The sequence below is a fragment of the Xenopus laevis genome, chromosome 5S, assembly GCF_017654675.1.
Source record: "Xenopus laevis strain J_2021 chromosome 5S, Xenopus_laevis_v10.1, whole genome shotgun sequence".
In the NCBI taxonomy this organism is placed as follows: domain Eukaryota; kingdom Metazoa; phylum Chordata; class Amphibia; order Anura; family Pipidae; genus Xenopus; species Xenopus laevis.
In genome coordinates this window covers 33,913,258-33,940,612 of record NC_054380.1, presented here as the reverse complement: position 1 = coordinate 33,940,612, position 27,355 = coordinate 33,913,258, and the positions used below count along the sequence as shown (strand labels likewise).

The 27,355-nt window shown below is 39.1% G+C and overlaps 1 protein-coding gene across 1 annotated transcript in view; it reads left to right on the top strand.

Annotated features, from left to right (window-relative positions):
* Positions 1-26,099, top strand: part of tmem178a.S (transmembrane protein 178A S homeolog) — a 56,481-nt gene extending 30,382 nt beyond the window's left edge. The window contains 3 exon segments of the mRNA NM_001094836.1: positions 17,302-17,415; positions 24,066-24,203; positions 25,299-26,099. Coding sequence (NP_001088305.1) covers positions 17,302-17,415; positions 24,066-24,203; positions 25,299-25,540 — 494 coding nt within the window. The 3' untranslated portion in view covers positions 25,541-26,099.
* The last annotated feature ends 1,256 nt before the right edge of the window (positions 26,100-27,355 follow it).

Here is a 27,355-nt window from a genome sequence, read left to right as displayed (position 1 = left end):
GCTCTTCCCTTTGTTAAAATTCTCCAAATTTTATTTAGATATGTGTATCTAAATAAAATTTGGAGAATTTTCACAAAGGGAAGTGCTGGTCTGGTTCTGGGATGATTCATTCCTAAACTAAACTGTATGTTTGAGAAGTTGACCGTGCACCCCGAAGGCTATCTAAACAGAGTGCTGGCGCTTAACAAAGATTTATATATATATATATATATATATATATATATATATATATATATATATATATATATATATATATATATATATGTCTGTATGAGTACCAGAGAATCTCCTGGAATGAAAAACTTCGAAATTCAAAATTTACTTCGAAATTTAGTTGAAGTTTTTTTTTTTTTTTGGCCGAATAGGTCAGTTTTCGATTGAATAGGTCAGTTTTTGATTGAATTTGAATTGTACGAATCGAAGTAATAGTGCATTCAATCAAATTAGATTCAAAGTATTTCCCAAAAACAACTTTTTCTAAAAGTCCATCAATTGACTCCAAATAGGTTCTAGGAGGTCCCCCATAAGGCTAAAACAGCAATTTGGAAGGTTTTAGATGGTGAATGGTCGAAGTCTAATTTTTAAAGAGACAGTACATGATACATTTAAAAATTAGAATTTTTTTTCAAATTTGATTCGAATTTGGACTATTCCTTAGTCGGAGTACACAAAAACTAGCTCTAAATTCGAATTTTTACTTTGACCTTTGATAAATGTGTCTGTGTGTTGGGACCTATGATGTGCCCAAGGAGACCAAGCCCAGACCAGTCCAACTCTGAATGCAAAGTATTTATAGATATGTGTGGTTTAGCTGCTGGACTAGACTATTCTTGTACTGTACTGTGTTTGTTAATACATCTAGATAGATTGTCTATTTAGCCCTACTGGCTAGAAGTGTTCTAGAAATGATGCAGTTTCCACAAAGCAAATGTCTTATTGGACCTTTAAGATTAAACTTATTAAGCATGCCCTTCCTCAGAGAGCATTGCTGTGCCATACCCTGTACAGTTCTGCACCAAGCAATTGCTCCTGGAAGAATGAGTAAGGTTACTAGCTTTTCATCTTGTTTTAGAATTATAACCATTATCCTATCTGGACTGATCTATCAGTATAATGTGCAAGAATACAGTACAATATCTTGGTTTATTTGCTCTAATATTGTACCTTTTGTTGACTGTACCCAGAGGTTAGTTACTCTTGTAGATATCAGTGCAGCAGATATAATTAATTATCATGATGGTTCCTTGCAAGGAAGGTTCCTGTTTATGAAATTGAGCAGTTACAAGTATTGTAACCATCACAGTCAGTATTTGCCCTGTATAAAGGTGACAACTCTATGCAGGAACCACCCCAGATCATTTGGTACAGATTAAATCTTAGTAAGGAAAATCACAACAAATGGATACATATTTTCTGGAATGCATGTAGTGTTTAAAACAAATCTCTGTTTCCTTACATCATTTATTACTGTTATCTGGAGAAGGAGTGGAATAAAACTGAAAAAATCTTTTTAAATGACAAATGAATCTCTGTGGCAAGACAAAGTGTCAGGAAATATGACGAATGGTACATACATTTTCTTTCAATTGCTCTTCTTCCGCATACCTCCATAATGAGCAGAATGTATTGTAGACATCTCACACCATCAAGCAGTTAAAATGGGTTAATGCAGTGGCAATTGAAACAGCAGAATATATTTTAATATTCGGAATAAGATTTAATTATAGGTATTGCTCTGCTGAAGGGCAAGCGACGCATTGTGCGGGTGATAATGATGTCAACCAAATTTTCTGCTGTGGCCTAAAGGGCCCTTAAATCAAATCTATTCACTTAGTATCCTGCTTCAATCTCCTTTCAACCTTGCAGTCATATTCTCTTTTTGGGCTGTTGCTCTGAATGACACAATGACCAGCAATGAACTTCTTGAACCACAGGCTTCGATTAGGAGAAATATGTTGAATTGGCGGCAGAAAACCATTAAATTATTTAAAATAAGTACAGGTTGAGCTGGCAGCTCTTTTTGTGAAAGCAGAATTCCATTCATGATAAGTGACATTTTCCCCAGTGCTTGAGACTTTGCCAAAATAATCTGTAAACAAAGCGTATGTGTGCACCACCACGCTATTCTGAAGAGCCCTAGTTCCTGTGTTCTGATTCTGAACATCTGGGTAAAGGTTATGAATACCATTAGATCTAATAGCAAAATCTAATCAATCATTCAGCTTTTTCTGAGGAACTCAGAGGTGCTCAGGGGACTCAAATAAAGGAGCATATCTAATGTACTTGCCTGCCACCCTTAAAGATTAGATAAATATGGTTTTTGGGATGTACCTTCTCCATAATTCCATTATAAATACAAAGGGGAATCAGAATTTTTTCATATGCAGTCATGTCTGATGTATCTCGTTTGAAACACTGACTGGGTCAGCCCATTAGCATGCCCGGTAGCTCTTCTCCTTTGTTATGAATGTAACTCCGACATATCCAGGGCAATCTGTATCAGGTGTAATAAAACCTCAGCTGACTGGTATCCAGTAAGGGGTTTGCCATTGCCATGCACTGGATGTAAGTTGTCATAAAAGCATGATTTTGATTTTGGTGCTGGGCAGATCTAAGGATGTAGGCATTATGGAAGCCTCAGATTCACTGGAGACCTTCAGCCCTTGTTAGATTAAAACTAACAGAACATAAGGAAGCCCAATGCTAATTGACTGATGCTCTGTTTCCAGACCTCCAGAAAAACACTCCAAAAAGTAAGTGGAATCAGTGACCAACATGGCACTTTCTCTTACAGAAGAAGAAAATAAAATGCTGTCTATTAGCAGATCTTGGCTACATGGTGAGATCTTAGTACAATTCTGCTGCTTTACTACCATAAGCTTATTTAGAAATCATGGCGTTAAATGGTAATCATCTAAAACAGTGATCCCCAACCAGTAGCTTGTGAGCAACATGTTGCTCTCCAACCCCTTTGTTTGTTGCTCTCAGTGGCTTCAAAGTAGGAGCTTATTTTTGAATTCCAGGCTTGGAGGCAAGTTTTGGTGCATAAAAACCAGGTGTACTGCCAAACAGAGCCTCAATGTAGGTTGACAATCAACATAGGGCCAATCACAGCAATTATTTGGCACCCCAAGAACATTTTTCATGCTAGTGTTGCTCCAGTCCCCAACTCCTTTTTCATCTGAATGTTGCTCATGGGTTCAAAAGATTGGGGATCCCTGATCTAAAATATTACTTTGGCAAAAGGCATTAATTTCTTCTGGCCCTGCCATCAAATCGATCTTCTTATTAAAAAAATGTTCATTAAAAATCCATTCCTTATAGTGCAGGAATTTCTAGACTAGATCTGAGATTCATCAATATACGTATATCCTGTAAACAACCTCTGCTTGGGAAATGCCTCCATCTAACCCTCGAAAGTTGCAGTACATGGGAAATATAATGCACACACATGGATATACACTCAGCAATGCACATTTCAATGGGCAATACAAGGACATCAGCCTTCTGCACACATAGCATATACACATATAGCATATTCACATATGCTAAGCTACTCAATATTCAGTAAAATGAGTAGGATGTGAGGTGTTACTGGGTGCTGCATACAGGTTAAATATCAGTACAGGTATGGGATCTGTTATCCAGAATGCTCTGGACCTGGGGTTTTCTGGATTACAACTCTTTCTGTAATTTGGATCTTTATACCTTAAATCTACTAGAAAATCCTCTTAACATTAAATAAACTCAATAGGCTGGTTTTGCTTCCAATAAGGATTAATTCAATCTTAGTTTGGCTCAAGTACAAAGTACTGTTTTATTATTACAAAAATAATTGGATTATTTGGATAAAATGCAGGCCTTTCAGTAATTCAGAGCTCTCTGGATAACATGTTTCTAGATAACAGATCCCATACCTGTATATGAAATGACACAGGGACATAGAAAAGACAAACCAGCCTGGAGTACTTTTCTCGGGGAGGTACATGTACAGTATAGCAGTTCTTTAGAAATTTGGTACTGCAGTTGGTACAAGGGATGCCTTTGATAACAACAACAAGCTTTGGAGAAATGTGCTTTATCCATTCCAAATTAGATTTAGCCGTAAGCAGTTCTATGACAGAGCTGTTTGTTTAATTTGTATTGTTAAGCTCAATTATCTAATATAAATGTACAATTGATACAGTTATGGAGAACAGGGTACAGTAATAAGCAAATGTAATGGGAGGAGGTATATACAAGCATTACTCTTTATGAGAGCTGTGGGTACTTTGTATTACTGAGCTACTGCTGAAAAGTGTGTTCCTCAGAGACTAGCTGCAATGGTGGCATTCAGTTAACTTATCTGAAAGTCACCTTCCTCTGTAGTATATGATAAATGGTGCCTAATGTGTTTTAAACATGAAAGGTAACATACACGGTTAATTCCCAGCCATTCATCATGCTGGAGAGTAACGGAACACAATACAAGGTGTATAATCAACTTCTCTCGTAAGGGGCTGTCAAGAAGGATTGAAAGATGGAAGTTGCACTGGAAAAGAACATTCTCTAATCCTACTTTTACTATAGAAGAAGTTTTTATAAAAAATAAATATTTGATCTCTTACATTGAGACAGAAAGGCATAATAAAAGAAGAACGAAAACACACAACAGCATCCAATTCCATATGACCAAATGCCCCTGATTCAGTTGGGACAGTCCTTCAGGAGCTCTTGTGGCGCTTGCTGCAAATTTCGTTGGGTTGCAAGCAAATCAGAACATTAGCAACTCAGATACTGTACTTAGAGTAGAGCTAATAAGCAGTTGGGCTTAGGAAGCAGGAAAGGTTAAAATCACATTGGGATCACACCAGGCAGTTGGAAAGCAGAAGTAGGTTAGGTATAGGCAGGCCTTAGGGAACAAACAAGGTCAAAGAGCCGCTGATGTGCAGGAGCCCAAACACAGAGAGGATTTGGAAGAGTACACATTACAACAAAAGCACAAGTAAAGAACAGGAAGGATCAATTGCAATACAGGTAAATAGAACCTGTTATCCAGAATGCTTTGGACCTGAGGATAATGGATCTTTCTGTAATTTGGTTCTTGATACCTTAAGTCTACTAGAAAATAATTTCAACATTAAATAAACCCAATGGCAAAATAATTTTGATTCCATAAGGATTAATTGTATCTTAGTTTGGATCAAAGTACTATTTTATTATTATAGAGGAAAAAGAATTCTTTTTTTTAAAAAAAAAAAAATGGATTATTGGATAAAATGGAGTCTGTGAGTGACCACCATCTTGTAATTCAGAGCTTTCTGGGTAATGGGTATTCTGATAACAGATTTTATACCCGTATAACAAGGAGGAAGACATAATGACAAGAAAGAACGGCACCAAAAAATGATAGTAATACATTCTTACATACATATTTGACGCTTTATTTTTGCCCAGGATTCACATTCACATAGAGCTGGGCACATATTAATAACTAATTGTCCTAATTAGCTATCATTATAATGAAATTATTGAATAACTAGCATTCATAAAATGAATACTGAAAGCGGCAAACTCAAAAAAATCCTAAGCAAACAGAGAATTTTTTTCCCTTTTCATATGAATTTTCAAGTTAATAATTCAAAAAGGAATTTCCTTTGTGAATTTTACAACTGCCATACAATATTCATGACAATTTCTTACAAACAGTTAAGTAGAGGAATTCATACATTGATTCTGTGAATTTAATTACATGGTGAGATCATCTGCTCTGCAGTAAAAGTTAGAAAAAGCATTAATTTTGAATATCTTTTTGATTAAATAAATATGAGGATCTAGGTTTTTAGTGCTTATAAGCTGACTGTTTTGCATTTGCAGGAAGGCAACATGATCCCTGGCACCCTCAGTCACCCTCAATGTAAAATACACATCTAGACTCATTTATGATTCATGGGCACAAAACTGACTGAGTTCAGAACTGCAGCTAATAAAATCCAATTCACAAATGTGCTTGTACCTATATATACGTCTATATTCTAGTGCCGAGCTCAGATTTGCTTCATTCTTGCCACGGCATGCTGTGGAACATCCACACTGACCCTAACACAACCTACATTTCATTTAAAAAACGCTAGGAATAAAACATCAGATTCAACAAGCGGGGCTGGAACTATTGCAAGGCCAACAATTATGCTAAATTTGCACTTTGTAAAATGGTAATAAATAAGCCCTCTATTGTGGAGCTACTAGCTGCATATTGTGTGTGTGTATTTGTATGAATGTATTTCTATAGCACCACAATTGTACAAAATGCTTTACAAGGTGTACTTAGTTATAATAAGTTATATGCATGCCTATAAAGTTGTCAGTGTTGGATCGTGAGTGGGCAGAGCAAGCAAAAGAGCTCAGCCCGAACCTGGTCAGCAAATGGTGTGCTGAGGTTGGCCCCAACTTGCCCGATCCATGGGTATCATGCCATCACTAATAAGGGCATGTTGCTGCAGAGGAAGGTGGTTTTCAAGGAGCTTAGAGAAAAGTGTTATTGTAGGAGCTTTCCTGATGCACCATAGTAGAGCATTCCTGAGGTGTTTTGGTGTTTTGGTGAACTGCGTGTGCTCTCCGTAGTTCCAACTTGCCCCTTCATGCATTGAGCTTGTGATTCTGCTCCCACTGCCAACACATCTCTGATATTATGTGGCACAAAGCCAGAAAGCACTTCCAGAGTGTCAGTTCATCTTGTACTCATACATGTGGTGCCACCAAACACCGCAAAGCACAAAGTGCTGCATTAAGTTTTTGGAGGGAGTGTATATGTATATGAATACTAAAATTGTTGTACTACTGGCCTCTTCTATCAGTAATTAAGCATGGGGCTAAAGGACAGCTCTAGTTGTAGGGAAAAAATAACATGGAGCCACGTTTATATCCGCATTAAAGAATCGTTTTGCATTTTAATGGAGCTGCCAACTCTAGAGAACTAGGGAAACACGTTATTGAGCATTACAACCCTGGACTACAACTCACAGAGTGCCTTAACCTATAATGGGGTTATACAGTATCTGGTTTTGTACTTGTGAAAGGTGGCAAGGAAAGTCATGCAGATAGTTTGAGTTCCCTAGGGTGCACAAATTAAGCAGAACTTTTTGCAGGATTCAGACAAAGCCTAGGTGTTTAGCTTAACCTAATTCAAAGTTTGTGACTTTAAAGCTCTTGAAAACTGAACACAATAGGTCTCCAGGGTATGGTGAGCTTGGCCTGGTACAGAATGCTTGAACATCAGCTAAACATTTTTAGTCTTTAGTTCCCCTTCTATTCACAGAAGTGTTGCGTTGCATTTAGAGAAGTCAAACAAATTCGGAGAAACCCTTAAATGCTCTTTTGATATGCCACTCCCAGCATCTTTTAACACTAGATAATGTTTTGGAATAGTCTGGAAAACCCAAGATTATATTAAATTTCAAAGTTTATGTATAGTTTCTGTACTTTTTATTCTGAGTACATGTAACTCTTCCTGTACTTGTCTCCCGGGCCTTTGGGGCAATAACTAGTATTCCTTAACAAGTTACTGACGCAGAACATCTGCAGATCAGCTCTGGGAGCTGCTATTTTGTAAATTACTAATTCATTGCATGCTGGGAACTGAGATCAAGCAACTGCAGAGCTGCAACATCTGTTTGGTCCCTTTTATTAAGGCACAACTTTCATTTATTGCTATCCTACGGGATTTTAAAAGCTCAGTCTGAGAATTAGTATAAAACCAGTGCAATTTTTGGTTTGGGATTTTATTGTGCTGCATGTGTTTTCTAGCTCCATTGGTATGATATTAATTGAGCTGGAGTAAAAAGAGTAAAGTTTGTGAAATTGGGCTGTTTTGGGACAGCGGAGGCCAAAATAAGTGCTATCCTGAACTTCCTGATAGCACCATCCTGGTTGGGCAAGGAAGGAAGACATATGTCACTCTATTTGAACTTGCTATTTAATATGGTGGAAAAAAATAATATATGCTTCTTAAAATCTGACGTTTTTCGCCATCCAGGGGAAGCTCCCAAGAGTTGGGGTGGGTGTCTGTGTATGCAAGGCTCCTGGTTTAAGAAATTTGGTTAAAGGGGACCTGTCACCCCAAAAAAATTATTCCAAATACTATTTTATGACATTAGTCAAGCAAAATATACTTAAATTACGCTATATAAATTATTTGAATTGTGTTTTGTTCGATCTTTGAATTCATATTTATAGCAAGCAGGCAGGAGCCATTTTGTGGACACTGTTATTAAGGCAAGCCGTGAATCAACTCAGAATCTTGTTTATGCACCAGAATGGGGGACCTGATCTCCATCCCCATGCCCTGGTTACATAATTAAATGATAAAGAGAACGGGGGAATGTGGGGAGAGCAGTGATATCTAGTAAGTGCTGAATGGAAAGTAATTGCCTGCTTCGCCTCTATGCATAAGTCCAAACATGGACAGAAATGCTTACTGCACCAGTTTAAAGTTTTAGTACAACAGTAATAATTCGGGCCATCAAAGTAGTGCACAAGGAGACACCATTTTAGATTTTGGTAGGCGTGTCATTAACACTCACATGCTTGGTGTGTTCTGAGCAGCTGTTGAGAAACTAAGATTAAGGGGCCGATTCACAAAGGGTCGAATATCGAGGGTTAATTAACCCTCGATATTGGACTGGGAAGTCGAAGGATTTTAGCGCAAATAGTGCGATCGAACGATCAAAGGATTATTCCTTCGATCGAACGATACAATCCTTCGTATCGAACGATTCGAAGGATTTAAATCCAACGATCGAAGGAATATCCTTCGATCAAAAAAAGTTAGCCAAGCCTATGGGGACCTTCCCCATAGGCTAACTTGAGTTCGGTAGCTTTTAGATGGCGAACTAGGGGGTCGAAGTTTTTTCTTAAAGAGACAGTACTTCGACTATCGAATGGTCGAATGGTCGAACGATTTTTAGTTCGATTCGAAGTCGTAGTCGAAGGTCGTAGTAGCCCATTCGATGGTCGAAGTAGCCCAAAAAACACTTCGAAATTCGAAGTTTTTTTACTTCGAATCATTCACTCGAAGTTAGTGAATCGGCCCCTAAGTGACGTCGCAAATCTTCAAACAGAAAATAAATGAGGTTCACTTGTCATAGAAGCTAAAGCTACAGGGTTAGTTATTACATTCTGATGCTAATTGCACCAGATTCTGAGTTGTCACGTAATGATAATCTGTATTAATTACTAATCAACCTTATATTGTGACATTTCTATTCTATGTGTACTGTATATTGTGAGTGGGTCCCTAAGCTCAGTAAGTGACAGCAGCACAGAGCATGTGCAGTGAATCAGCAGAAAAGAAGATGGGGAGCTACTGGGGCATCTTTGGAGACACAGATCTTTACTGCTAAAGGGCTGTGGTTGCCTTGGGTACAGAATCTCAAAACATAATGTACAGCATTTCTACACTACTTCTTTGCTTAGCTTTAGTTTCCCTCTAAGGACAAGGAAAAGTTAATACACTGGGGGTGGCCAGGCTAGTGCTCCTCTGTATAAAAAAATGTAACTGATACAGGAAAAAAAACGATTGTAAAATACACGAGGGTTGCCCAGGGTCGAATTTACATAGCTGGTGCCCATAGGCCTGCTGTCGTTTGTCACCCCTGTTCCCTCTCCTTCATTTGTGCACATGCTCAAATTTTCATCATCAGGTTGGGAGCACTGGGGAATTGGTAAATAGGAAATTGAAAAAACGGTTGTATCTCATGATCAGCCTCAGACTTTCTGAACCAATGTGGGTGTAGTTGGGCTTCATGCCGCCCCCTAAAATCCTGCCGCCCTAGGCCCGGGCCTTGGTGGCCTTTCTACAAATCCAGGCCTTGGTTGCCACCCCACCTGTATTCCTTGTCCTTTTAAGTACCCAATGAATAGCCCCCCATAGAAATCCTTTTATCATCTTATTATGGCTCCTTCAGAAGTACTTCTCAGAGTGACACCTCCTGTCACATACTGTTGTTTTATAGCCAAGCTCTGGGCCTTCATTCCTACTCATCCCTCTCTATCTTTAGGAGAAGTGTAACATTAATAGCAGGCAGGAGAGAGAGAAGTTTTCTTCAGCAGTCTAATAACAGAGCCAAGCTTCCCATGGGACTTGGTATATATTTACCTCTCAGCTCCCACAGCTCATATCAGTTCAAGTGGCTGCTATTGCTTAGCAATAAACCAGCTGTGAGCTGACATCTACCTTTTACAATGGTTTAGGAAAGCAGTGTGTGCTGTATAAATCTGTGCAAAATGCACATTTGGGTCATTTGTAGCAGATCCCCATTTACTGCTCTATCAAGAAAACAGGACGGTATTGTTTCGTTTAGTGGATGTGGAGTCTAGAGATACTCCCTGCGTTTGCGGCTCACAGTTGGTCACTTTGACCTCCTTTTTGATGTTGTCTATATTCTCATTGGTTTTAGCTGTTAACTTAAAGTCATGTGTTCCATTGCTCATCTCTGTAATTCTATAAAAGGGGATCTTGTTTTGCAGAGATATCTTAAATAGAGAAGGCTCAATGTGTTAGACTTCAGCAAAACATCAGTCAGGAATTTGCTTTCATTTTCTAAATGGGAGGTCACTATTCAAACTAATAGCTGATTCATCTCAATGGGCAACAATAATCAAACTTTAAACCCAACGAGGGCCCCATAATACAGTTTTCTGGAAACTTCACCATAGGAAGGACCCTTGGGTCTGTAACATAAAATATATTAAACTCATCACTAGCTCTTCAGCTGACTCTAAGGGGCAGATTTATCAAACTGTGAGTTCAGATTTTAAGAAATAAATAAAAACTCACCCACGTTCAATTCATACCTATGGGATTTTTGGAAGTGTATTTATCAAATTCTAAAAATCCCATAGGAATGAAAAGAAAGTGCATGAGTTTTTCTGTGGTGAGTTCTAATCTCACATTTTAATAAATCTGCCTCTTTAGGGTCAGGGCACACGCTCATATTCCGGGAAATTAGTCGTCCGGCCACAAATCTCCTCTTCTTTGGGGCTACTAATCTCCGAAGACTGCCTTCCCCCGCCTTCCCGCCGGCTAGAATGTAAATCGCCGGTTGGATGGCACTCGGATCGCTTCGTTTTCAGAAGTCAGCCTCACGAGGAAACTTTGGGCGACTTTGGAAAACGAAGCTCTCCGAGTGCCATTCCGCCAGCGATTTACATTCTAGCCTGCGGGAGGCAGTTCGGGGAGGTTCGTCGCCCCCAAAGAAATGGAGTGACCGGATGTCTAGCATAATAGCCAGAACACTACTTCCTGCTTTGCAGCTCTCCAACTCTGAGTCAGCGACTTGAAGGCGGGCCACATGGGACATAACTATTCAGTGAGTTTGCAATTGATCCTCAGCATTCAACTCTGATTCAAAAGCAACAGTTGTGTCCCATGTGCCCCCCCTCAAGTCACTGATTGGTTACTGCCTGGTAACCAATCAGTGTAAACCAAGAGAGCTGCAAAGCAGGAAGTAGTATTCTGGCTATTATGTTAGACATACAGTAACTGAAAAACTTTTTTTCCTCGGTTCTGCCAACCCAGAAACACAGAGCTGATGTTTTAAGTGGATATCTGTAATGCAAAATATATCAATTACTTTTTGATCTCCGCTTTGTATCAATTGAAAATTCAAATAAAAACTATTAAAAAGGAAAAGAATTCCAGAGAGCTCCAGTACTGGTTCTGGTTCTGGTTCTGGTCTAAAATGTGGACTATAATACATATGAGAACTGTAGTTGCAATTATATTCCTATTGAAATCATGGACCCCCCCGTTTTATATTTATGTGTATGTGTAAATATATTGGAATCATGGTCTTCCAAATAAAACACTTGACTTTGATAATGATATAGGTAATAACACATTCACTCAGCTAGAAGCAATTAATTTAGCATTAATTTCATTTGCCATTATGATCAGATTTATAACTCTCATTACATTGACTTTAGAGTGTTATTTATTCAAGGTCAGTTTTTAGTGGTTTTAGAGGTTTTTGACTAAACTCACATTCTCTAAAACCACAATTGTCATTGAATGAATTAAACCCTCCAATCAGTGTCGGACTGGCCCACCGGGATACCAGGAAAACTCCCGGTGGGCCCAGGTGTCAGTGGGCCCTCATGCTGCTAAACTTTTGTGGGTATTTTTATCAAAGAGTGAAGTTAATAGTGAAGTTCCGCCACTAGAGTGAAATGCCGCCACTCCCCATTCATTTCTATGGGATTTTTAAAGGCGTATTCATCAAAGGGTGAACTTTCACTTTCACCCATTGATAAATACGCCTTTCAAAATCCCATAGAAATGAATTGAGAGCTGCGGAATTTCACTCTAGTGGCGGAACTTCACTCTTTGATAAATTTACCCCTTGGTCTATTCATGGCCATTCCCTATTTCTATGAGGACAAAGAGGCTAAATAGATGGAATAATTGATTATAGTATAAAGAAAACAGACAAGGAGAATAGAGGAGATGAAGAATATTAGTACTGAGAGTGGGCCCATGGTCTAAGGTTTTATGGTGGGCCCCTGGTCTAAGGTTTTTGGGTGTCCCAGTCCAACACTGCCTCCAATTATAAAAGGTATGAACGATAAAAGCACTGGACGATCTGAGAAAAATATGAATACCACGGAAACCTCTAAAATTTAGAGGTTTTCGGACAATTTGTAGAAAAACTCTATAATGCTATAATTCTGAGTGCACCTCCTATTTGCCATTAAAGAGTAAACCCTAGAAATGAATATGGCTAAAAATGGCACATTTTATATACTGAACTTATTGCACCAGCCTAAAGTTTCAGCTTGTCAAAAGCAGCAATGATCCAGGACTTCAAACAGAAGGTCACCATCTTGGAAAGTGTCTGCGTCAGTCACATGCTCAGTGGGCTCTGAGCAGCTGTTGAGAAGCTAAGCTTAGGGGTCGTCGCAAATTATCAAGCAAAAAATGAGGTTGGCCTGTAATATAAACTGATGCTACAGGGCTGATTATTAAATTCTAATGCTAATTGCACTGGTTTCTGTGCTGCCATGTAGTAATTATCCATATTAATTACTAATCAGCCTTATATTGTGACATTTCTATTCTATTTGTACTGTTTATTGTGAGTGGGTCCCTAAGCTCAGTATGTGACAGCAGCACAGAGCATGTGCAGTGAATCAGCAGAAAAGAAGATGGGGAGCTACTGGGTCATCTTTGGAGACATAGATCACAGCTAAAGGGCTGTGGTTGCCTTGGGCTGGTACAGAAGCACAAAACATAATGTACAACATTTTTACCTACTTCTTTAGTTAAGCTTTAGTTCTCCTTTAAAGGCTTTTGTAGTTTTTATTGGAATAGTAACTCGGGGGCGGTGGCCTCCCTCTCGCACACTGCTTGAATCTGAAATGCGTGCCGGCTGCGCGCTTCCTTGACCACTGTTGTATCGCTGCCTGAATTGACCTCTGCCCGTTTTCTGACTATGCATCTGGTTCCTGACTCTGTACCATGCTGACTGACTATTATTGACCCCAGCCTTTCCTCTACTAGGCTCAGCTCTTACCCCATTACTCCAGTCGCATGGCCTGCCCAGAACCTTCATCTTGGTTCTGGGTTTGGGATACCAAACGTAACATTTACACTTAATAAACTTTTTAGAAAAATAGGAAAACCATACATTTTTCTTAATTCGTGGAAAAAACAGCAATTTGATTGCTAGTAAATGGACCCCTTACAATGTGTGAGATTAATTGGAAAGTTTACTAAATCATGTGCCTCTGTTCAGTTCAGTTAATGCAGGAACCAAGTCAGGATCCACATTTTCTATTCAGTCCTCTGCGATCCGTTGAATGCTTCTGCTTCATCTAAAACCATTATGGGCTTTAAGTTAAAATCTGCAAGGGACAGAAGTTCTGTATTGACAAGTGGATTTTATACTATATATGTTTACACTAATTGAATCTGTTTGTTGTCCCATTCAAACATTTAGATGGCATTCTCTTAACAAAACATTCAGATTAAAACTTAGAAATAAAAACTGTGAAAATCCAACACAACCAGTATCTGATAAACATAATCAGAAGATTGGTTCCTTGCTGCCACCTACTGGACAGAAGATTGAAACATAACTATTTTGATGCTGTTGTGCTCAGGAAAGACATGAGAAAATGATCGCTCCTAAAGAGAGAGCAACATCAGAACAATTCTCTTTCCTTCTTCTGAGACATTCCATTGACCAGATCACAGTTCTAAAACAACTGACCAGGAGGTGGCACTACTGGTACAAATTTCATTCTATTGCCACATTTTTTGTGTGTAAAAATGTGGCAATACCGAGGTACAATGTTGGCCTATGGGGACCTTCCCCAGCACTTTTCTTAAATTTTTTTGATAGAAGAAAAATCCTTCGATCGATCACTTAAAATCGGTCGAATCGTTTGATTCAAAGGATTTTATCGTTTGATCGAAGGATTTGCGCTAAATCCTTCGAATTCGATATTCGAATTCGAAGGATTTAACTTCGTGGGTCGAATTCAAGATTTTTATTAACCCTCGAAATTCGACCCTTGATAAATGTGCCTCTAAGTGTGTTTTAGCATAGTTTTAGTATAGTTTTCCATGAAAGATGTATTAACTAACTGTAAATAAATATCAGACTAATGACTCCGGCATTAAGAGAGAATGAAGAGAAACAGATGCTGAGAGGGGGAAAGTGAAGACTAACCTGAGTATTTCTAAAACTGTACACACATTTTAATTGATGATATTTAGAACATTTCTCATTTCGGTCTGATGAAGCTAATATTACATTTTCATTTTTGCGAAAGTTCCCCTTTAAAGGTTTACGTTTCCTTTAACACTTTCTTCTTGTTCTCTAGATGTGAAATTCCATCCCTGAAGGAACTTTTCATCTGCCTCTTTGAAAGCAAACATTTTAGATGCAGGGGTCCCCTACCTTTTTTTTACCCGTGAGCCACATTCAAATGTTAAAAAGGTTGGAGAGCAACACAATCACAAAAAAGTCCCTTGGGGTGCCAGATAAGGGCTGTGACTGGCTATTTGTTAGCCCCTATGTAGAATGGCAGCCTACAGGAGGCTCTGCTTGACACTATACTTGGTTTTTATACAACCAAAACTTGTCTCCAAACCTGGAATTCTAAAATAAGCACCTGCTTTGAGAACCCTGAGAGCAACACGAGCTACTGGTTGGGGATCACTGCTCTAGAGCATAAGAAAAGTATCTGGTCTAGTCTTGCCACTTACGGGCCAGTAAATTACCAACCTGCTTAGATTGTAAGCTCCAGACATAAGGGACCTCCTTTCTACTGTTTCTCATGACACGTTATCCTATGTCATTGTGTGTATAAGATTTTTTATTTCAATGTTCCTTGCCTTCCTGTTGGTACTATTAATGTATTATATAAATGTACAGCTCTGTATATAGAGAAGTGCTATATAAATAAAAATATACATACCCTGGGCCTGTACAGATAGCAATACCATAATACAGGTATGGGACCTGTTATCCAGAATGCTCGGGACCTGGGGTTTTCCGGATAACGTATCTTTCCATAATTTGGGTCTTCATGCCTTAAGTCTACTAGAAATTAATTTAAACATTAAATAAACTCAATAGGCTGGTTCTGCTTCCAATAAGGATCAATTATATCTTAGTTGGGATCAAGTACAAGCTATTGTTTTATTATTACAGAGAAAAAGGAAATCATTTTTAAAAATTTGGATTATTTGGATAAAATGGAGTCTATGAGAGATGGCCATTCCGTAATTCGGAGCTTTCTGGATATCGGGTTTCCGGATAAGGGATCCTTTACCCGTACTGTGTCTGAATTATATATTACCTAGTCCTAAACAGTATTGCAGTTTAACTTTAGTATAAAATGTCGAGTTCTTAGCAGCTTTTCTGAGGATCTTCTTTTTTTTTTAAATTGTTTTAGAATTATTCAGTACCTTCGTCTTATCCTTTTCAGTCTTTTGCATGGGTGACCCTGGCACTGACTACCAAAAATGATTGCTCTGTGCATTTACAATTGTATTGTTTTTGTTTCTTTATATCACTTATATTTCTATTCAGACTTCTTCTATTCATATTCAATCAAGTCTCTTATTCAAACCACTGCCTGGTTTCTAGGGTAAATCAAAGCCTAATGACCAATATCTGCTGAAATTCCAAATTAGAGACCTGTCAAACACAGAGCTAAATAAGATAAACATTTGTTGACATAGGTGCTTCGGCCCTTAGCCGATGCTGTTCCCACCCCACTTAGCTTTTTTGTGTTGGAGGGGGTCAAGAGGGATGGGACCAACATCGCTAGTGTGGGGGAGAAAGGCCTCTCCAAGCATACTACCTTTTCTACTTTATTCCTTCACCTTTAATTTGCATTTGTTCTGTTGACCCAGTTTTATATAAAGGCTAAGCATTATATTTTAACCTACCTTAGCAGCCATTGTCTGAGGCTGATTGGTTTACAAGATACCATAGCCCTTCTGTTATGTTATGAACCCCTTACCAAATACTCAGTTGAGTGTTGTATGATGTCATGACCTGTTGGACATGAATATGGAACTCTCTGGTTTAGCACTATTCTCATCTGCTTTCATTGTATCTCTCTGAATGGATTATGAGCCCAACTTTTAAGAAAGATGTATAGTTTTTTTCCATCCAAGGGAACAGTACAATTTATTTTTGCTGTTGATGGTACCTATCATTAAAATTATATTTAAAATGTATTGACAAAGGCAAGAAGAATGTCTGTTCCTGGAAATAGCTATGCCAGTCTGCAAGTAAGGCATTTTTGGGGCATTCAGTAAACTATACACTTAATCATTATCTAGGTAAGGGGAAACAAATAACAAAAATTCTAAATGATGTACAATATATGAACCTTATTTAAAGACCATGCAGTGTGTGTCATTAAATAAAGGGAGTAGAATCCGTGATCAAGCGAAGCTGTGTGCTTTCAGTGCAGTTCTATTGCTGTAATGCTGGATATATTTTTGAGCAGACAGTAATAACAGCAGAGGCTTTTCTATCATTAGACAAACACAATGCACAGTTGGCTGCTGGTTTGTACATCTTGCCGTGATTAACAAGGAAGCCAGTCTATAAAAAGCATTTAACATCCTGTTATTACAGCCATTGGCTTTGCTCGTTTTTTAGTGAAGTATTAATTAATCAGTGTCAATCAGTTCAAGCTGCATGTCTAACGAGGACCAAGTATAGTTCTGAACCATTCTGTCCTGTTTTTGTACCCAGAAACCCTGGCTCAGATGCTTTCTCTTTTGTTTTATTGAAGGGATTGCCCAGAAATGCACAGCGATCAAGTACCACTTCTCACATCCGATTCGCCTGCGCAACATCCCATTCAACTTGACCAGGGCAATTCAGCAAGATGAGTGGCACCTTTTACGTAAGTAGATCCAATCAAATAGCAGTTGAAAGGGCAATGGAAAGGAGTGGGAAAACTTGCTTAATGTAGACAATATGAGACAACTACACATATGAGCTTCTCTAAAATTGTCAGGTGGTACATAAATATCACTAGATTGCTGATCCCCAACCAAATCCTTGTGAACAACATGTTGCTCACCAACCCATTGGATGCTTCTCCCAGTAGCCTCAAAGCATAAAAACCATGTGTACTGCCAAACAGAGCCTCTGGTAGGCTGCCAACCCACATAGGGGGCTACCAAACAGCCAATCACAGCCCTTATTTGGCACCCACAGGAACTTGTTTCATGCTTGTGTTGCTCTCCAACTCTTTTTACTTTTGAATGTGGCTCATGGGTAAAAAAGGTTGGGGACTCCTGCACTAGATGCTGCTACAATACTTGTATCCATGTACCACCTGGGGCAGAAAATTGACATTTTAAAGGGATACTGTCATGAAAAACATGTTTTTTTAAAAAACGTATCAGCTAATAGTGCTGCTCCAGCAAAATTCTGCACTGAAATTAGTTTTTCAAAATGTTTTATATTTAATTTTGAAATCTGACATGGGGCTAGACATATTGACAGTTTCCCAGCTGCCTCTAGTCATGTGACTTGTCCTCTGATAAACTTCAGTCACTCTTTACTGTTGTACTGCAAGTTATAGTGATATCACCCCCCCCTCTCTTCCAGTATCTTAACAACAGAACAATGGGAAGGTAACCAGATAGCAGCTCCCTAACACAAGATAACAGCTGCCTGGTAGATCTAAGAACAGCACTCAATAGTAAAATCAAGGTCCCACTGTGACACATTCAGTTACATTGAGTAGGAGAAACAACAGCCTGCCAGAAAGCAGTTCCATCCTAAAGTGCTGGCTCTTTCTGAAAGCACATGACCAGGCAAAATGACCTGAGATGGCTGCCTACACACCAATATAAATTTAAAAAAATACACTTGCTGGTTCAGAAATTAAATTTTATATTGTAGAGTGAATTATTTGCAGTGTAAACAGTATAATTCAGAAATAAAATCGACATCATAAAAATCATGACAGAATCCCTTTAATAACCTTCAATAAAATACAACGTCTTAGATCTTTAACATATTTTTTACAGAAATTCTGTGTTTATGTAAAGTCTTTATGACAGAAGAGTGTACATTAAGGATGGGGGTGTTGCTGGTAGTCTGCTGCCATGGTGTTCTATAAAAGATGGTGTTGGAAGTGTGAGTGAGTATAAGGGTGGTGGCACAGGTCCCTTGTGAGCAACTTTCGGTGATTTTGAAAAATAAGGCGACACACATGCCATCCTACCGGCAATTGAAATTCTTGCTGATGGGAAGGCATTTTGGGGAGATTAATCGCCCACAGTAGCAAAGATTTATCGCTTGCCGTCTAATCTCCCTGTGGGCCACCATCCTAAGAGCTGCAGTGTCAAACACTATGTCAACTGATTCAGTGGTGGCATTTAAATTGCTGTTGATTCACTAATGCCCAGTCTGCCCTACACTATAGAGCACAAATTATTCTGAATTAAGAGAAGGCTTGAGAACCTTGCATGGCAAAGTTCAGAAGTGGAACCCCATAAGAAAGTAATTTACTAATCAAGGCGTTTATTCTGTATTACAACGTATAATATTTGGAGGCAAAAATCAAAATGTTTCCAATTTCCTTAATCTACCATACATTTCTATAATGATATTGTACACAGGAGGTAGGTACAGCTCTCGCATAACTATGGAAATGTAATGCAAACCTGGGAACATCAAAAATCCTCTCCCCATGCTCATCCCTTTGATCCAGTCCTTCAAGCATGTTCTTAATATCTGTGTGTGCAACTGTCAACCTGTGATGTCATCACAGCACCTGAACAATCTGAGAACATTGTCCTTTGCTAATACATTTCATTTGATTTGAAGAATGACAGAAGGACTTTATGCTGTTTGATGATGTTATGCTTAAGGAGTTTGCCATACGGCAGAAGGAGAATTTTCTTCATTTTGTAGGTTTTTAATCTTCCAAAATGTTGCATATCGGCAGCAGCCATTGTAAAAGTGACAGTAGCACATCTCTGTTATAAATAGATTTGGCTAAAGTTCAGCACTTTTAACAAGTTTCAGTATTGGCTGAATCTTTAGTATTCAGCTGTGCCCAATCTTAGCCTTTAAATGAACGTAAATCCTCTAAACAAATTAAAGCACTCCTTTAAGCACTTTTGCAATGAATTATTTTGCCTTGTGATGTCTCTGATTTGCCAAGGAAACTTAATTCTGTAAGCAGAACAATATCACAAGATGTTTAGTTGCTCGGTAAATTAATTTTCAGTCAAGTGTAGACAGTGAGACAAATAGACCACCAGGTAGTACAGGTAATCAGGGGAATGTAATAAAAGTCGCAAAGAGCAAAACAATTCGCACCAATAAGACTAAAAATCCACATCTCGCAATGTAATATTGTTCCTTAAACGGTTATTGCATTGCGAATTTTAATTGCGCATTGCGAATTTTAATTGCGCACTCATAAGAAGCGCTTGAAGGTGTCGTAATCTTTTGGAGCAAACATAATGACTTTTTCAGTAAGAAGTTTTATTACATTGACTGCGCATTGGCGCAAACTATAAAATTCGCAAACGGTGTTTCATTGTCGGAAGTGGTCGCTAAACATTTTCCGGGCTCGCAAAAGCTATATTAAATTCGCACAAAGCAAAATTTGTTCGCGCAAAGGCATAACTTTTCGCATTGCGAATAGTTTTTCCGTTAGCGATTTTTATTACATTCCCCCCAATGTGTTTCAAATTCATTATATAAACAGATTAAAGGAGATTAACACTGCTGCATTGCACTACCACAATTTACTCAATTGTTGCAGGACTATAAATCTCATAAACTGTAAAATGGGGGTGTGTAAAATCAGGATTTTTCTGTAATAACGGTGAAAACTATAAAAAAAAAAAACGTTTAAATGTCACATTCACAGGGGAAAACTGTTTTTTTTTAAGGCAAATAGGACAAAATTATGATGTACAATGTGGGGAAAACATTCTTAAAGCCCAATAAATGCTGCCACTGGAATGCATTAGAATATGAAGGGACTGTAAAATGAAATCATATTAATTTATTAAATAAATAAATAAAATCTGGGAAATTGTGAAATTGAGGTACTGAAAAAATGGGGGGGGGGAATCTCATAAATTACTGTATATTAGGGATACACCTAATCCACTATTTTGTATTCGGCCGAATCCCCGAAACCTTCATGAAAGATTCGGCTGAATACCGAACCAAATCCTAATTTGCATATGCAAATTAGGGGTGGAAAGGGAAAACATTTTTTACTTCCTTGTTTTGTGATAAAAAGTCATATGCAAATAAGGATTCAAATCGGCCGGGCAGAAGGATTCTGCCGAATCCGAATCCTGCTGGAAAAGGCAGAATCCTGCCTGAATCCCGAACCAAATCCTGGATTCGGTGCATCCCTACTTTATATATTAGAATTAATAAAGGAAATAGGAATAACAAGATACTGAGAGCTGAGAAAGGGAAATAAAATTGTAAGGAGATGACAGTGGAGTAATCATATCTCTTCCCATTTCTAATGTATACCCTGCTATGGAAACAATGTAACAGAAGCCAACAGAGCTGTGAAGAAAAAGCATTCAGGTAATTGTGGGAATTGGAGATTTGGGTGGAAGAATAGCCATACTGCTGCAACAGCAATTACATTTTCAATATATCTGTAAAACGAATTCATGTATATGGAACATTTGCTTAGAATTATGTTTACAACCCCCTTTAGGGCCTACTCTTAGGCAAAAGGGATCACAGATCTAATATGTCCTTTCTGCTATTGTGGGTTACGTTGCTGAGTTGAGTTATCGCCAGGATGAATACTTTGTTTAATGAAAGTACATAAAGAACAATACTAAAACAGAATGCTTTTATAGGCACCTGCACAGAATTCTCTATTAATTGTTAGGCTGGCAACCCCCTGGCACATTTATTTTTGTAGCAATTTGTAAAAGAAAAAGTATTTCAAATAAATCAGGTCTTTTAATTAGATAATTGTCAAGATAAAAAAGCTTCCTGTATCAGATTTGATGCACAGCCCATAACAAAGAAGTGTCCGGAAATACAGAGCCAATCGAGCTGCAGCTTAATGTAGATAGGATGAGTTATCCTTTACTTTCAGACTTTCTCATCAGTGAAGCTCTTTAGCAAAGTCTGATCTACAGGCAAGTCAGACTGAAAGTGCTTGTGGTGCATATATAGTATAGCTGGAGCACAATACACAATTTAGCTGGAGCACAATACACAGCATCAGTGGAGCACAATACATAGAATAGCTGAGCACAATACACATTATAGCTAGAGCGCAATACACAGCATCAATGGAGCCTAATACATAGTATAGCAGGAGCACAATTTATAGTATAGCTGGAGCATAATACAAAGTATAACTGGGACACAATACACAGTATAGCTGGAGCACAATACAAAGCATAACTGGAACACAATACACAGTATAGCTGGAGCACAATACAACGTATAACTGGAACACAATACACAGTATAGCTGGATCACAAAACAAAGCATAACTGGAACACAATACACAGTATAGCTGGAGCATACTACAAAGCAAAACTGGAACACAATACACGGTATAGCTGTAGCACAATACATAGTATAGCTGGAGCACAATACATAATATAGCTGGAGCACAATACATAGTATAACTGGAGCACAATACAGAGCAAAACTGGAGCACAATACATAGTATAGCTGGAGCACAATACATAGCATAACTGGAACACAATACACAGTATAGCTGAGCACAATACACAGTATAGCTGTAGCACAATACATAGTATAGCTGGAGCACAATACATAGTATAGCTGGAGCACAATACATAGTATAACTGGAGCACAATACAAAGCAAAACTGGAGCACAATACATAGTAAAGCTGGAGCACAATACATAGCATAACTGGAACACAATACACAGTATAGCTGGAGCACAATACAAAGCAAAATTGGAGCACAATACATAGAATAGCTGGAGCACAATACATAGCATAACTGGAACATAATACACAGTATAGCTGGAGCACAATACAAAGCAAAACTGTAGCACAATACATAGAATACCTGGAGCACAATACATAGCATAACTGGAACACAATACACAGTATAGTTGGAGCACTATACATAGTATAGCTGGAGCACTATATACAGTATCAGCCAGGGCTCAGCCACATGACTTGATATTGTACTGGCAGTATAGTATTGATCCTCAGTGAAGGGTTCAGATAACTATCAGATTGGCTCTACAGGATCTACAAGGAACATCAGCATCCACTTTGGCCATGTGCCAGCTGACTGGCATGCGGGAAGGATTGCATTGATTGAATGTTACAGTCTGTACCAAAAGTGACCAGTCTTATCTGTTTCCTTGCTTATTAAGCAGTATAGAGCTCCCTAATGGGGGAATAGGAAGATAAAGTTGATACTTAGGAATTGTGTCATTTCAATGAATCCTTTTTATAAGGAAGCTTTACTGTATCTTTTCGCAGATTTTTCTTTAGACAATGGAAGTGCTTAGAGCACCTTCATGGGGTGGTTTCTTTGATGTTCCTTGAGGTGTGGGCAGTACTAGATTCATGCCACATTTAGGAGACTATTTATCAAACTGTGTAAAATTAATCATGCCAGAAAAATGGTGGAAAAAGCAAAAAGTGGAAAAAGCAAAAAATGGAGAATGTAAATGGAGAATGTATAAATCTGTGTTTCCGTATGTATAAATATTGATGACATGTTAACACATTCTTCCCTTGAAGGCTTGTTTTCATGGTTTTGCATAAAGCAAATTACAAAGAAACATCAATAGTTTAAATCAGATACATGAGCCAAGTGGCCAGACAGGCTACACAGGGACATGCAGGGTCTCAAGGCTGCAGTAAAACTGGCTGTGCAAGAAGGTTGGGAATTCTGTAATGTCCAACCCATTGTATTAAAATGACCCAACGTAACAATGTGTAAATCAAACTTTATCCGGTATCAGTAAGGAAGGCAGAGATCCATCAGGCAAGGACTACATTCAGCTGATTATGTGGTTCTCTGCTGACTGATTTGCATGGCCCCACTTTGGTTCTTTTGTTGACACAGGGGTCAAATATGTCCTCATTTAAACACCTTTAGCCTATGGCACATATCATCAACCAAGGGGGTGGGGAGGGGTTTTGTGGGCTCAGGTCAGTGTTACGGGGTCCTGATATGGAAAAAGGGGGCATGGTAAGGCTCTCCCTACTCTTAAATATTAACCCCTCCCCTGCTCTAGGTGGCCAATTCCCTGCTAGGATCCTAACTAAACTGATTTTTTCATGGACTTAATGGAGATCCAAATTATGGAAAGACCCTTCATCTGGGAAATCTCAGGTCCTGAGCATTCTGCATAACAGGTCCTATACCTGTACATGATTTATTTCTGGCTAAAAGGGTTGGAGGTTGGGGTTAGGCTGATTCAGCACAGGGTTAGAAGGGCATGGTCAAGAATGCCCTCAATTTCTGACAGGTATGGAGTTATTTTCAATGGAAGCAATTTATTATTTGTATTTATATTTCTGGTTACACAGATTTAAGAAGAATAACGGCAGGATTCCTGGGCATGGCAGCAGCTGTTCTCCTGTGTGGATGCATTGTGGCAGCAATCAGCTTTTTCTGGGAAGAGAGCCTTACACAGCACGTGGCTGGACTTCTCTTTCTCATGACAGGTAACCTGAAAGAATATTTCAAATAGCCCCAAATAAATGAATGGACACTAGTTACAGGGGCTGATATAGGTAACCAAGTAAATAAATATGATGTAGCTACCCCCTTGAATACAGGTGGTTTGTATTCTGATAGGCCCACCTGCTTGATGACCTACAACTCCATTACTCCTGTTTTTGTAGTGGGGAAAAACATTGGTTTTATTGGTGTAACTATAGATGAAGCAAACCCCGCAGTCATGGAGGACATCTGGGGAACAGGGGAGCCTACCTGAGAGGGAGGACATAGGTGTCTTGGAGATGCTGATGGAAGGCAGGGAGTGGGTCGGGTGCAAGGCAGGGAGTGGGCAGGTGGAAGGCAGGGAGTGGGCGGGTGGAAGGCAGGGAGTGGGTGGGTGGTTGGAAGGCTGGGAGTGGGTGGGTGGGTGGAAGGCAGGGAGTGGGCGGATGGGGAACTGGGTAGGTATCACTGTTTGCTGGGATCCTTTCCACACTAGTGATGGGCAAATTTGTCCCGTTTTGCTTCACCATGAACTTCGTGAATTTCCCACGAAATTCGCAAAACTGGCAAAAAATTCGCAAAACGCAGAATGACAGCGAAATGGCCCCTGTCGAATAAATTATCCTATAAAATGCAGAATCCCCTGACTGGAGTACCCCTTGTACCGCCCTCATGGCACTAGGCCACTCTATAAAAAAGCCATTATGATGGAACAATATTTACCAAATAAGGGATGTAAAACATTAACCTGAAATGAAATTCCTCCAAAGAATCTCTTGTGACCTTTTTACATGAATAACAGAAAATATGTCTTTCGTATTCAGACAGATCATTACATTGCAACAGCAGAGATTTCTGTTATTTTTTTACTTTAACTAAAAACCATCTGCTGCCTAGTGGGACCAATTATCTGGAAATAAAGCAACAGTATCAGTTCTTTTTATTCCCTCACATTAATAACGCCCTTCCTCTCCCCCCCCCTCTCTCTCTCTCTCTCTCTCTCTCTCTCTCTCTCTCTCTCTCTCTCTCTCTCTCTCTCTCTCTCTCTCTCTCTCTCTCTCTCTCTCTCTCTCTCTCTCTCTCTGGTTTATTTTCAGGAATATTTTGTACAATCTCCTTATGTACTTATGCAGCCAGTGTCGCTTATGAGCTGAATCGCCAGCCAAAATTTATTTATGGGCTTCCCAGTGATGTTGAACATGGATACAGCTGGTCTTTATTTTGTGCTTGGTGCAGTCTGGGCTTGATCGTGGCAGCAGGGTGTCTCTGTACAGCCTACCCCTTTATCAGCAGGACCAAGATTTTGCATCTAAAGTTTGCCAGAGACTCGTGTGTATGATTAATGACTGCAGGGTTCATGACTTTGTTGTCAACCACAAGCTTTTCTGCGCACTCCAGTTGCTCTATGGATGAATAGAATCTATAAATCCATTTCGTAAGCACAAATATTGAACGTTTTAACAAATCACTACTGGAATGGTTACATAGCATCCCAATATTAAAGCTAACTCTTGTACGTCATGCAGTGGCCTTACATTGAACCACTGTAGGACCTTTTCTTCGCCCTTATAGCCCACATGCGTTCCTCAGCAAACCAGACCCCCGGATCTCGCACAAGAAAAAAGTGACTCCACTTTCATGGGGATAAACTGGTCCAAGCATGGAAAAACTGTGCAAGTTCAAGTGCTTTAACCAATCATTATTTATGCAACATATGTATGTCTCAGTGTAAGAGGAAGAAAAATGCCTGTAAAGGAACAGTGTTTGTTGCAGTTTCTGATCCCTTTGCTTGTTGTTTACTTGCAACAGACAAAAAATAAATTAATTAATTTAAAAAAAACGCATCACTTGTGAGATGAACCTGGAGAAAATAAAACCAATATGTTGTTACTCCTAAACCTGATTCTTCTAACTCTGCAAACCCCCCCCCCCCCCCACATTTGAACTCTCTGGACTGCTTGTTCCATAATAGCATCTTCTTCTGCCTTTCCCTTGCCGATTCTGTTATCCCTGTTGTGCCATTACTAACATTGTAGTTCAGCTAAGGAACTGAGGTTTCTGTGCCTGTTAACTGGTTTCCGTTATTCAGCATTTAGGAACGTGATTATTTTAACCAAGTCAGTACTGATTTATACCATTTTTACTTGCTCAGAGTGCAACTTTGCATTAAAAATAAACCGGTTTTCTGCCCAGTAACTGACTACATTTTATATTTCCTTTTTGTTTTAGTTCCGTGTAAAAAAAAGGATAACGCTGTTTGGCAAATGCTGTGCTTTATCCAAGTTTCAATCAGCTTTTTTTGTGTGGCACAAACATTCGTACCAAGCCATGTATTAATTAGGGATGCACTGAATCCACTATTTTGGATTCGGCCGACCCCCGAATCCTTTGTGGAAGATTCAGCCGAATACCGAACCGAATCCGAACCCTAATTTGCATATGCAAGTTAAGGGTGGGAAGGGGAAAAACATTTTCCTTCCTTGTTTTGTGACGAAAAGTCACGCGATTTTCCTCCCCACCCCTAATTTGCATATGCAAATTAGGGTTCGGATTCGGTCCCGGTTCGGTCCGGGCAGAAGGATTCAGCCGAATCCGAATCCTGCTAAAAAAGGCAAAATCCTGGCCGAATCCCGGACCGAAATAAAATAGCATGGACATGTCTTTCACTTTTGTGTTATTCATATGGCACAAAATGATTTGTGTGGAGTGGTTGCAGAGTGCGAATAGGTTGGAGCCGCACGTTTAAAGGGGATGTGCACCTTTAAATTAGTATGATGTAGAGATTGAAATTCTGAGATAATTAGCAATTAGTTTTAATTTTTTAATATTTGTGGTTTTTGTGCAATTTAGTTTTTTATTCTCCAGTTTGCAGTTCAGCAATCTGGTAGCTAGAGTCCAATTTACCCTATCAATCGTGCATTAATATGAATGGAATATGAATAGGAGAGTAAAGGGCTGCCACCTTTGTGCGGTCCACTGTGCAGGGTAGGGGCAATGACATCATGGATGCGGATCAGTGATGTTGCGGGAGGGGCGTGTTATGTTGTATGGGCGATTGGCTGATCACCATGTCAATAAGGAGAGATCATGCCCGGTTTTCCAAATAAGGAAAACCAGGCAGACCCTGGCAACCAGGGTGGCAACCCTAATGAGA